Raw genomic sequence first — 12,661 nt, 5'->3', positions numbered from 1 at the left:
TGGGAGACTTCCTTTCATCCCACTATGAGTAAAACATTATCCAGACAAAAAAACCCTGAATATCCACAAAATCAAAGGTGGCTGCCTCCAGTGATATACTCCTATGAACCATGGTCCCTTCACACAGGGAGACACAGAATTTTAACCACAATTTCTAGATTCTGAAAGACCGGATATAATAGTATTAGTTGACAGGCTGACAGGTTCTGAATAAGAAAGTAAAAAGCATATGTTTCCTAACTTCTCAATTTTTGAGTAAAAATATTTCTATAACTATGAATTTTGAAATGTCTAGAATAATATTTGATCTTGTAGTCCATACAAACTTAGTGTTACAGCTTTTTCACTAGAAAATACAGAGTATCATTTTGCTTTTTAAAACAGAAAGACTTCAAGAAGTTTCTAAATTATAAAACTGTGTAAGTATAATGTAAAACCTGAAAAGGCAGATATTCCATGCTTACTTATATCTCAGTATCTCTCCAATGCATAAATATACATTGTTAGCCATACCTGTGCAGTGAGAGTGTCAAGGGCATTCAGAGCACTTTCTAAACAAGGCATGGCTTGTGCTAAGTCAGCATCACATTCATCTTTGATGGCTTTTGCAGCCATAGCCTGCTCATTTGCCACTGCTTCATCAGCTTTCACGACTTCTTCAGTTTTGGATACTTCCAAAGATTCTTTTTTAATAATGACCATCATCTCATCAACCTGCTTGCTAGCTTCCTGTAACTGAGGTTGCAGAGCCTCCAGCTCAGACTGCATCAAGGCTACTTGAGACGCAGCAGAGTCCAGTTTCTCCAAGCCAACTTCGTATCTTCTTTTCCTTTTCCTCACCTTACTGAAAATAAATAGTATTTTATTACAAAGATATTTTATCAGCACTTGATCACTTCATTCGTTGGGATCCATTCCCCAAATTTCTCACTACTCTGAATAATCAAATGCTCTGCCAATCTTCTTTGATTTGCTCAACAAATAGTAAACATAGCAGGAATTACTTGAGACATAGTCTTGAACTATTCTATCATGTATACTCAGAGATTGGGATAGAGATAAGTGATGACTTCTAGGTAAATAAATTATTTTTAAACTGCCTCTCTGTTGGCAGGAGCTACAAAATCAAGATTGCATAGTAGTAACAGACAAAAGGAGAGAGAGGAAATGGGGATACACTCAAGAAGATTAATAGTTGAGGTGAGGTTGAAATAGGATTGATATAATTGGGAAAATCATTTTAGCAGCAGACTGTGAATGGCTCTGGGGACAGCCAACAGTGTCAGAATCAAGAAATTTCAAAGACGTTGGATCACTACATTCAAAACTCTATTCCTTTATTCCTGAAATTTCTTGCTGCATGCAGTATTTCACACAGCCTATTGATTAAATTAAGCATTTGTCTTAATTGTTATGGTAGTATCTTACCAATGAGAAGAAGAAAGAAAAAGAAACTCTCTGACCAGCCATGAGAACAGAAGAGATACGCACACGCACACAGGTCCTTTCTGCACAGACACAACACAGATAAACCCTGCTAGCAAGCCCATGATGCCCAGCAATTTGGAAGCTGGTTTCCCAGATGTCATCCTCACAACATCCTCCAGAGAACCACAGGGTAAGCAGGCTGCATTAATTATTTTGGTAGTATAATATATATAATCAACATATAGCAACGTCATCAGGGATATTAGAAGTGGAAGTATATTTTGAGAGCATTAAGTCAGACTTTTTGTCCAATAAGGAAGCACGTGTCCCAAGACTACATTTTATCCATCTGTGCTGGGTTTGTGTGTGTGGTGGGGTTTTTTGTAGCAGGGGAGAGGGCTACAGCAGTGGCCTCTGTGAGAAGCTTCTTAAAGCTCCTTGTGCTCCAAGTTGGACCCACCTCTGCACCAAGGTTGAGCCAATTAGCAACAGTAGCCACGCCTCTGTGATAACCTATTTAAGAAAGGGAACCTGGGAGGAGTTAGAGCTTTGAGGAGGACACATCTGCAAACACCAAGGTGAGTGGGAGAGGAGGAAGCGGGGGAGGTACACCAGAGCAGAGATTCCCTCACCAGCTGTCCCCCTGCCACCCATGGAGGTCCACAGTAGAGCAGATGCCCGCTGCAGCCCATGGAGGATCCCACGCTGGAGCAGGTGGCTGTTGAGAGGCAAGAAGGCTGGGAGTCTGTGGGAAGAAACAGCCCCCAGCTCTGGGAGGATTGTAACATGTGGGAGTGACCCACACTGGAGAAGTTCAGGAAACACTGTGGCCCATAGGAAGGACTCACATGGGAGAAAGTTCATGAAAGACTGTCTCCAGTGAGAGGGACCCCACACTGGAGCGGGGGAAGAATGCAGGGAGTCCTCCCATTGAGAAGCTAGGAGCAGCAGGAATGACTGCAGCCCCCCTTCCCTGTTCCCTGACCCTCTGTACCACTGGACGGGAGGAGGTAGAGAAATCAGGAAGCCTGGGAAGAAGGGAGGTGTGGGGGGAAGGTGTTTTTAAGATGTGGTAATGCTTCTCACTGTCCTACTCTGTCTGTTAAGTGTTGTTAGTGTCTGAATTAAATTGTTCTTCCCCTAGCAAGTCTGTCTTTTGACTGTAATGGGCTAACCACCCTTCCCAGTCCTTTATCTTGATTTTGGAGCCTTCTGCTTTATTTTCTCCTTCCCATTCCTGAAGGGAAAGGGGTGAGAGTAAGCAGCTTTGTGGTGCTCAGATGCCCTCTAGGCTCAAATCACTACATTCCTTTGTGGCACCCAGGGGCAGAAGAATGGGAGATGATAAGGATAGCAACTGACAGAGGCAATAATTGACCATTCTGACAATTTAAATTAGCTAAAACCAATTCACTTGTTTTGTTCAGATTAGTTGTAAGAGATAGAACATAGGGGTTTCAGTGAACTTGAGTTCCTCTAGAAAAGGTCACATTATAAATCCTTACGTGCGTTTCTTTTCAAGTAGACTTTTAAAAGTGGAGATTAATTCCAAGTATGAAGTAGGTGTAACGTAGTTGCGTCTTTGAAGCTCAGCATAATATAAGTCAGATAAAACAATGGTAGACATGTGAAAGCTTTTACACATATCAATGCACCCACTTCGAGTTTCTTCTGACATTTCAACATCTTCCAAGAAGCGAGAGGCAACAGCTTCTAACGCATCTTCAGGCCATGTCTAAAACAAATTAATAAATATCCTTCTCTTATTGGGTACTTCACACTCATAGATCTCAAAAAATTTTAAAAAAGGTATCTTTACCCCAATTTCATAAAGTTGCTAAGGCACAGAGAAATTACTTCATGATTAGAATATCAAATAGGACAATAACATAACAGGAAAGAACTGAACGACTTAGGGATTCTGTTCAAGCCTACTGCCTTATTTCATCCAATAGAAATACTGTTACTAAAAGGAAAATTTTGTATTTTCAGTATGTCTATGTGTGGCTGTAACAGTCTCTGCTCTTCCTCTTCAAAATAACCTTTATTGATACAGTACTACATTCTAAAACTGGATGAAATTTAAGTTCCTCAGACTCTCTATATGATTAAATTCTACAGCATAAATATTCTAAGATCTTTTGCACATAAGTCAGAATACAGTTTTATACCAGAGTATTGAGGAAAAATCTGATACTCTGCATCAGAAGATGTCTGTATTTTTGACAGTTATTTCAGTGTCAAACTTTTTTGGCACCCTAGATTGTGGTAGTCCTAGTAATAGAAGAAAACACTACATATTTAAATCTGCAATGTCTACAGTGTTATGTTCAGTTACACCACAATCAGATATTTTCTTGATGATTCTGCATTCAGCCTATACTGGCCATTATCACAGTTCTAACAGTGTAAACCATTTAAAACGTGACACTAAGAAAATTCAAGCTATTTTTCACTGCTAACTCGACTTAAGAGAACTACTTTCTAGTAAGAGGGTTGAAGTCTTGTTTCTATATCATTTCCATTAGAATAACAAGTGCAACAAAAGTTTTGGTTTTACCTGAAACCAGTCTAGTGTGCAGCAGTTGACAAGAGCTGGGAATTTACGAAGGCGATTACGGAAAGCATCTCCAATGGGACTCATCGCCAGTACTATATGAAGCTGATCTTGACAGCGATCAACAAACATGTTAAAAAGAGCTATAGGACTGCCATCGGTCTGTTTTGTCCTGTCCCGCTGGCGATCTATTTGATGCATGTGTTCACAAATCTCTTGTTTCTCATCTACTGCAAAGAGGTTTGGCACTTCACCTGCATTTAGTAAGTTGTTAATGTCTTCTAAGAATGATTCCTTTTTAATCTGTGTATCTGTGAACAAGAAAACTCCTTGCATTTCCCCTTCAGCAGATTTCCTTAGTATGACTTTTAAGTCTTTATGCCACTCATTGATACCATAACTTTTAGTTATTTCAACCTGATAAAGGTTGTATTCAGCCATGTGGGCTGCTAATCGAGTAAGAGATTGTCGACCACTACCTCCAACACCAACAAGGAGGGCATGGCTGCGAGGCTGTTTCAGAATACGGGAAATTCTGCAAATATGTTCTATAGCAAATCGGAACAAGACAAGCTGCATTGGCTTTTTGCTTATGTTATTAAACTCTTCAAGGTGACTCTCTACAACTAATCTCAATTGATCCACATCACTAATCTCCCTGTATTTAGTGTCCTCTCTCTTAGGGTCATGAAAATCACAAAACATTAAGCTACGTAAGTCATCTTCTTCCACTCTGCCATCATTGTTGAAATCCAGATTCTGGAAAAGTTCATGAAAGTCTTCATGTAAGTCATTTTTCACTACTTCCTGGATAAATCCAACAAGCCAAGCCCGGTCAGGATTATCCACCAAGCGATCATAATACACCCTAAGAACCTGTATAATAAAAATTTAATTCTTTTATTAGTTCCTTCTGATCTTGAATTTATACTTCTTTTAAACATAATAAACCAAGTACAATTCTGAAAAAGGCTTCAAAATATAAAATACCTTAAACTTTACTACATAGTAAAAAACAAAATAGATATTAGGAATTAATTTGAACAGTTGAGCCCAGTAATATTACTTCTGAAGTAAAGTGAAAATTCATACAGAAATACATACACACACATCTACATACGTATATTTATAAACAGTATTACATAAATGCATAGAAGGCTGCTGAAAAGAGGAAGGGAACATGTTCGTCTTTCCACTACAGCTAGACAGGACACGTTATGGGTTTGCATTTCAAGAAGGAAGACTGCAGCTGGATATTAGAAAATGTTTTTAATGAAAAAGACAGTGAAGAACATTAATAGATTTCCTGGCAGTCTGAACATCCTTCATCCTTAGAGAATTAAAAGAATTTTTTAGAAAAGAAACACAGCAAAAAGTACTCTTGTTCCTTTCTTTATGTCATCCTGCTGTGGGAAAGTAGGATGGACCAGATGATCACCAAAGATCTCTTTCATGGTCACTTCATGTTTGTTGGCTTGATTCTATGAACTATAGCAAAATCTTTAAAAAGCAGCAATTATGAATGACCTTGATTTCTTTTAATCCATAAAAAAACCCAACAGAGCAGATATCGCCTATATGGGGATTTTTTTCCTTTTGTTTTTAAAAGAGATGTTTCACTTGAGCTTCTTTAGAGTATCTAACCTATCATGACTGAAAGACAGGAAGATCAAGAATTTCTTTTTTTTTTTTTTTACTTCTGGGTTGCCTTTAGAAAAGTAGGGACCAAACTTTAAATCACTCAAAATTTCCAGTGATCCAGGACTACTTGATGTTCTTCTCACCATTAATTTGGGTTTTTTTTGGAAGGAGGAGAGGAGAAATGGAAAGGACTGTACAGGCATTCAAAGCAGCAAACAGAAACTACATAAAAGTAAAGGTATCAACAATCAACTTGTCTACTAAGATATGATTCATATTTTGAAAAATTATTATTTCCTCTGTCCCTACACCATAAAAAAATCCTTTCTCACAAATGTGATATCAATTCACAGCTATTAGCCAACAGGACATGGCATTACAAAAATCAACATATTTTTCTTATTTTTAATATTTCTTATTATTAGATGATTTACCTCATGAACCCAGAGATGTTTTATCATTCCTGCAGATTCTGTTGTTTCAGGCCTTGACAGGCAAACCCCTTGAATAACACGTGAAAAGTCACGGAGATTGAATAAGTAGTGAGATTTGGCTGGGGTAGGAAGCAGATTCTTCATAGCTTCTTTATATATATGCATGGTTCCATTGATAATTTGTGGAGTCAATTCTACATATTGTGATGGAAAGCTATAACTGACAAATTATAAAAGGTGGTAGAAAAGAACAATTCTCATAATTCCACCATACTAGCATGTGAATTAATAAATAATATTGTGTATCTACGCTGATTTACTTATAAATTCATGCCAGTTTTTAAGTTCTATGATTATACTTCCTCACAGGCAGTTTTACAAATCTTAGTTCTCTCACTGGATTAACAGATTAACTCTGCAAATCAAATCTAGTAACTGTGGAACATGCTGACAAATTTGGCTATGTTAGGCAGGTAATTATAACCTTTCCCCCCCCTCATTTTTATGGCTAACAGCAGCAACAAGGAAGTCAGGTCAAATAGCTCTTGCTGTTTTCTGGGACAACTCTCCCTCAAAGGGTCAGAAGATGTCAGATCACAAACTTGGTCTGGAAACAGGATATGAGCATCTTTTGGGACTGGACGGTCAGAATGGATACATAATGAAAGTTGAAGTCCATTCCTAATAATGGAATTAAAAATTATGCGGTGGTGAAAGGCAAAAGAAAGAATAAGCCTTCTCAAACCACAGGAAATTTAAGAGCAGTTTTCAGTTATATTCTTTGAATAATGACTAATCAAATTCTATTCCTATTTATTATACATCAAAGAATACTGTATTACAGAAATATCTCAATTAACTGAATTAGACTCAGCTAATCTAAACCTCTCAGAGACTTCAGAACAAGGACTTTACCTTTGGAATATTTTAAGATAAGCTCTACTTCTGTAGAGTTATGAATAACTCAAAAAGCACTGGATATAAAAGAGTGTAATTTCTTTTCAAGAGCAGTGTCCTACAAACTTATCTTGGAGACTTCTTAGTACCATAATTTAAACACTGACTTTGTTTTTACCCAGTACATAGAGGTTACTTACCATACTGTTAGATGCCAGTCTAAGATTCTAGAAAAAATTGTGTACATAGATTCATCATCAAACTCATTAATAGTAACTGTATTGAAGTGTCGCAAGAATCGTGGTGTTACTGCATTTCGACCACCACCTAAATATTAGAAAGCAATAACACTATAACAGAAAAATTTAAAATAAAACAGTAAAAGCCCAGCACTTTTTTTCCAAATATTCACATTTGATTCAACTAGCAGGCTTATATTGAAAAGTACCACACTTTAACATAAAACTAATGAAAGCAACATGCAGCTCAGTGTCAATCTGTTCTCCCATAACCAATAGTCTGTAAAATACAGATTGAAATCATCAAGTTACAGATAAATACATTTGACACCGTTTTAACTATGCTTCTGTTATAAAAGAAAACTTTTATTATGAGCTCCAAACGCATGTTCTTGATTTTCAAAGCATCCCAATGAAAGAAGCCTCTACAAGTAATGCTGTATACCTTAATCAATTTAAATTTTATCCTCAGTTGTAGAGTTAGCAGTTTTTATTACTAGATTGTGATCTGGAAAATGAAGCTATGTATAGATGTAAGGGGACATAAACCAGAAATTTACTAGGTACTTGCTCCTTCTGTTTGGAATTCAGAGTTAAGCTGCTGTACTGTGTGTTCAACCTTCTTATAGCAGCAAATCAGAAAAAAGTAGCTGAAAAACGGGCCATCTACCACCTCTGACATCAGGGGCATAGCCAAGGGCAAATGAATTAGCATGGCAAGTTCTTTTAAAACACGTGACTTTGTAGTTTAGGCATGACCCTGCACTAATGAAATTAAAAGACTCTGGCCTGGACCTGTCTCCCATTCAGCCACCTGAGACTGCAAGCAGAACTAGTGATTGTCTATATTTAACTGTGTATTCATTATTCCTACTTGCTGAGGAATCTCAGTATTTTATCCCAAAAAGGCCAGTTATTCATCCTACTTCCTTCTACCTCAAGTAAGGTCATCTCTCAGACACAGCAGTTTAAAACACGTCTTGAAATTTACATATGCGCTAACGCCAAAATTACATAAGCCATTAGGATATAAATATGAATTTTACTCAAAAGATAATCCTTTCCTAATATAAAATTTAAACCTAACTTTATCAAAATAGCTTTAAATGTTCCTTACATGGCTTTACATTTGCTTCAACAGCATTATATACAAGTACAGATTTAAAATTTTCATTTCTTGTTAGAAGAAAGAAAAAAAAACAAACACGGGCTGGAAAAGAGAATATAGTTTTGTGAGTTCTGGAAGTAGCTCCCTGTACAAAGCTACTAAAATAAATTCTTCAGCCTGAAGCTGAACTGTGATATTTGATACAAATAGTTAGGATCTAACTTGTACATTTGATCAGTCCATTTCTTACCATGTAACCAGAAGAGTACTGGAAAAAAATTGGCTACAGACTTGTGAAATGAAAGCTTGACCCAATTTCAGAGCAGTTGAAAGTCACTTTACGCAATCACCCTGAACAGGAACCTAGCATGAATGGATGCTTTACAGAAAAAGCAGCTCCAAGATTTGGCTATTTCTGATGTTCAAAAAAAAAAAAAAAAAAGTTAAAAAGAGACCTGTGCAATTAACTTATGCCGCATCATAGTACAAGTCATGCCTTCACCTAAGCTTTAGGAAAAATTAAGATGTAAAATTTTAAAATTCTTTCACAGTTTCCTTCTGCTCAGTTATTCCTCAGACTGATACTTAGATCAAGTGCTTTGAACTGTGGACGAACACTGCCTCTAATATAAAATGATTGCAAGAAGCAGTTTTGCTTCTTTAGGAAACCAGATAGGTGAAACAGCAGTGGACCTCTATCCCATGGGCATGCGTCACCATCCCAAACACAAAAGTAGTATCAGCAAAGAACTGGCATGCTCTTGTGTTTGCATGCGCAAATAACTCTACAAAAGAAAGCAGGAAAGTCCAGGAAGACTGAAGCAGAAAAGAGAAGTAAAGCACCAATCATAGCCTGATTAAACACTATAAATACGCTCATCTGTGACAAACCTTCAGCAGTATGTTAGACAGGGCTGTAAACAATTCTGTGAAAAGAAATTCTGTTACATGATTCCTGCTGTAGTGAAGGAAATAGATTGTATAGGTTCTTTAAAAGCAAACACAACAGCATCAAAGAAACGTTAATTCCTCATTTTAACTGATAAAATATGCCACTCGGATTTTTAACTAAATAGCTCATATAGTCAGTGTGGACACAGGCTATCAGAAATACATCATCTGCTTTACTTTTTTTTTTTTTTTTTTGGCCAAATAAAGTAAGGTGTATCTGTTTAAGAACATCAATTAGTGCTGTTTAGAAAAGTTTTGAAGAGGAATAAAATCGACTGAAGGCCAATGGAGAGTCTCATTAGACCAAAGGGATTTCATAAATACTTTGTAGATACAGTCTTGTTTTCCTGAAAAGCAGTATTTCTTCCTGACAGGCTTGTGTAGTCTCTCCGCTGCTTCTCAACCACTCTACTATAACTGCTGTTCATGTTTCCTGCAAGGAAAGGGTTCCTTGAGTCCTGTCCCTAGCCATAGACACCCAAACTGTAAAACTATGCATCAATAAGCATTCAGCCTTTGGAAACCAAAGAAACAGGAAAAAACATGTAAGACACATCTCTTACCTGGTGGTCCCATTGCACACACAATCTGGACATCTACAAGTTTAATCATTGAGCAGTCTTTAAGGTCATACCAATTCCAGTGATCTAACCACTGCCGTAGTAATTCAACAGGTGGTTGAGCACCATAAACCTCTCGTGCTGGCATATTAACATCATCTACAAATACAACCTGAAAAGAAAAACATAAAGGATTATACACTTATTTATTTTACTGAATACAAGCCACCATTTCACTTTATTCTGGAGACACTGCATATCAATTCACTCATTAAAATTAATGGGAGTAATACACATCAATACATGTTTTTGAAAAGTGGCCCTAAGCTCTTAGTGGAGTTGGTGCTGAGTTAAATAAAAATCAAACCTAAGAAGTAACTGTATCACTCTAAAGCCATTACAAAACATACCTATAGAGGAGAGGAAAACTGCTTCTCTTCTTATTTCCGAGTGGTTTTAATGAAAAATGGTAACCTAATACTTGCTATTTAAACTTTACTGTGCTACTTACATGGCTTTTCTTTGCAAAAAGATGGAGTCATGACAACACACAAAAATCTCAAACTTCAGTGAGACTATGGTTCTTTTTTTAAATCTATAAAATATTACATCTTTCTTGGCACTGCTCTTCCTGAAGTACTGGCCACTGCTGATCAGGAAACATCTTTGCACAACTAACCTAATACAACTGATATGCAAGTTCTAGAGACACATTTATGCAGTTTATTTCACTTTCTTCTCATTCTCTCATAGAGAGTAGAAATTTGGTAAAAACAGGTTAAATCACGGGCCTTGTATCCTATTTAGCACTGCAATTTGGGTCACATACTGAAATGGTTTGAAGTGTTCTTGACTAATACAAATCAAGACAAAATTTATCCCTTCAAAGTATCTTTACATTTTTAAGACTGGGCTAAAATACATCTTAAAAGGCTAGTTTGGAGGGGGAGGCAGGAGAAGACCTTAAAACGCTTTAAATGGTACTTCCTTAAGGAATTTCTAACATTAACACATTTTGCTCTTGATAACAAGCATTTATTAAATAATAGCTAGGAAATACTGAAAATAAGAAAAAAACCCAAGACTGTAAATATAAAATGTCTATAGGCATCCTAAAAGTACAAGTATTAAATCATACACGGCCATCACTGCATTTTACACAAAATAATTTTAAAATTTTCCTTAGAAGCTGCATTTTTCCTTAATCTGGGTTGAAAAAAATGAAAAAAAAAAAAAAAGGAGATAATGGAAACTCCTTAGATTTCAATTTTCAGTCTCATTACAACACTTCTACAGAAGAGAAAAGGTTAAAAAAAAAAAAAAAAGTTCTATAAGGTCTATTCCATTATCTTTCTTGAGCTTCTGAGTACTAAGAGTTCCTTTGATCTTGAAGGGTTTGGCAGACAGCCATGATAACAACATAAAAGATTCAAATCTCCTTGAACACTTCCAAAATCATTGAACTATCCAGGTTGGAAGGAACCTTGGAGTTCTTCTAGTCCAAGCTCATGCTCAGCATTGATTTCTCAATGACTTCATACCAGCAACAAGTTTACCCATGCAGAACTCTTATCTCAAGGATATCATCACAAAACATGGAGGGGGAAGTATGACAATGATGTTGACAGTTATTCATATCATAGCATATATGCTTTATTCTGTTGATTAAAACAGGATGCATGTTACTGGGAGAAGGAAGAAAGAAGATGAGAAACACAAGGAACTAAATTAGAAGAACTAGGACTCTGATAGTTTACTTCAAACTGAGCATCCTTTCCTGATGTCACTTGTGATCGGTTTAGAAAATAATGCATTTACATATTTGTTTACATTTAAATACTTATTTACATACAGAAATATATCAGTTACCATTCTTTTCCCAAGAGGAGGTCCAAAAATTCCTCTTCTCCTTTTGTCCAACTTGGACATTATAATATTCTGAGTCTGAGCTGCTGTAGTTTGTGCTGAAAAGTTAATGAGCAGTGGCTTGTAGACTTCTTTATTCAAATTATTTAAAAGAAAATTCTGGAAGGATTGTGAAGAGAAGAAAATAATACGTAGGTAAACAAACTGCTATTTGCTAAAGTGCTATAGAATCAAACAGACATTTTTGTACCATTTTTATTTCATTTAAAATGATGAAGTAGTAATTTATCTCTAAGAACTCTAATAATCATATTTCATAAGCTGAACCAATATTCTTGAATAATTCAAAACATAATAAACTTTGTATATCAGAAAAAAAATCTACCTCCAATATAGACATTTTCACATTTTTTCTCAAAAAAAAACCAAAAACCAAAAAACAAACAACTACCCATGCATTATATAAATTCAGTATGTTAATATTCTGCACACAAAATACTTCATAGTATTAATTAAAGTTAATACATATTGCCTGTACTAATCCACCCCCAAATTTGCAAAAGTGTCCACTGGTCCAAATATTTATGCCTAGTTTTGAAGAGTTTCCAGGAATATTTCCTTTGAAGGGCCTAACAAGAATATCTGAAGATAAACTTTACCGTCAAGATTGGTAGTATTTTATAATGCTAACTACCTTCTAAAGTCCCTTATGTTCGCTGCAATTTAACCTCTGCAGGAAACCTAGATCAAAGTCCAAGCATTTCGAGTAAGACTGAATGGAACTCATTTCTTACCCACTTGTGAGTAAAACCACAAGGGGAGTATATCCATCATTCCAGCAGTTGCCACAGAGCATTACTGCATATAAAACAATGTCTCTAATGGCAAGTCTAATCTCTGTCAACAGCTTCCTGAGCTGAAACCTTCCAGACTGTATAGTTTTTTTTCAGCAGAATGTTTAATCTCTATCCTGGAAGGAA

At 36.4% G+C, this 12,661-nt stretch overlaps 1 protein-coding gene across 1 annotated transcript in view; it reads right to left on the bottom strand.

Moving 5' to 3' along the window:
- DNAH7 (dynein axonemal heavy chain 7) overlaps positions 1 to 12,661 on the bottom strand; it is a 119,956-nt gene that overhangs the window by 44,768 nt on the left and 62,527 nt on the right. The window contains 7 exon segments of the mRNA XM_042808455.1: positions 514 to 844; positions 2,934 to 3,163; positions 3,989 to 4,861; positions 6,061 to 6,280; positions 7,158 to 7,284; positions 9,819 to 9,987; positions 11,685 to 11,840. Of these exon segments, the coding sequence (XP_042664389.1) occupies positions 514 to 844; positions 2,934 to 3,163; positions 3,989 to 4,861; positions 6,061 to 6,280; positions 7,158 to 7,284; positions 9,819 to 9,987; positions 11,685 to 11,840 (2,106 nt within the window).

The sequence above is a fragment of the Tyto alba genome, unplaced genomic scaffold (genome assembly GCF_018691265.1).
Source record: "Tyto alba isolate M040663 unplaced genomic scaffold, T.alba_DEE_v4.0 Super-Scaffold_7, whole genome shotgun sequence".
NCBI lineage: Eukaryota > Metazoa > Chordata > Aves > Strigiformes > Tytonidae > Tyto > Tyto alba.
Note: the sequence above shows the minus strand (reverse complement) of the source record. Positions and strands in the feature narration are given on the sequence as shown.